The 969-nt window shown below is 42.8% G+C and overlaps 1 gene segment (V, D, J or C); it reads left to right on the top strand.

Annotated features, from left to right (window-relative positions):
- Positions 1-463: 463 nt before the first annotated feature.
- Positions 464-969, top strand: LOC123976715. The segment is given in 2 exon segments: positions 464-528; positions 626-969. Coding segments are annotated over 2 exon segments (393 nt in total).

Raw genomic sequence — 969 nt, 5'->3', positions numbered from 1 at the left:
CTTTGAACACAACAAACTCAACAAAAACACTTGCTGTTTTTAAAAGAATGAACTATTTCATGTTATATTTATCAAACAGTGACACAGTTGTTCAGAATGAATCCCATTTTTACGTATATATTGTTCCATTGGTGTGAAAGTCAAATTGATCCCTCTAGAATGAAATGAAAGCAGACAGAAGATGTTGTAAAAGAAAATCTTTCTGCAGTCATCAAAGCAAATGTCCATAAAAATGATCACTGACACATTCCTAATCAATCCTCTGGTAAACGTATTGATCCGCTGAGAAGCAGCATCATCAGAGTAATCCAAGTCCCTGTTGGAGTCAGTCAGAGCATTTCCATAGAGAGCCACTTTGCATCAGCAGCACCATGCTCCAGTGCTCTGGGAGACTTTATAGTCCTGAGAGTTGAACACTGGATGACTGACAGCTGTCCTTCATGACAACAGAAGCCACAGAAATCCTCCTCATCAAAAACATGACTTTGGTCTCCGTCCTCATCTGGACTCTCCTCTGCTTCACTCAGGGTGAGGAAAATCATTTTTCTGTGATGTGAAAATCATTTGGAGTGTAGCTGAGTTTCACCTCACCATCTCATGTCCAGTGTTTCTTCTCTCTCCTCAGGGTCTGTTGGACAAAATCTTGTCGTGACTCAGCCAGCAGCCAAATCAGTGCAGCTGGGTCAGACTGTCTCTATTGACTGTAAGGCCAGTCCAGCAGCTGCTCACTACACTGGTTCACAATACCACCTGGCCTGGTACCATCAGAAAACTGGTGAAGCTCCAAAACTTCTGATCTATTTAACATCAGACAGATTTTCTGGAATCTCCTCCAGATTCAGTGGAAGTGGAGCAGGGAATGGAGTTGACTTCACTCTGACCATCAGTGGAGTTCAGGCTGAAGATGCAGCAGTTTACTACTGTCAGAGTTATCATTGGATCAACAGTCAGCTTGTGTTCCCACAGTGA

Source organism: Micropterus dolomieu, linkage group LG09, assembly GCF_021292245.1.
Source record: "Micropterus dolomieu isolate WLL.071019.BEF.003 ecotype Adirondacks linkage group LG09, ASM2129224v1, whole genome shotgun sequence".
NCBI classification, from domain to species: domain Eukaryota; kingdom Metazoa; phylum Chordata; class Actinopteri; order Centrarchiformes; family Centrarchidae; genus Micropterus; species Micropterus dolomieu.
Note: the sequence above shows the minus strand (reverse complement) of the source record. Positions and strands in the feature narration are given on the sequence as shown.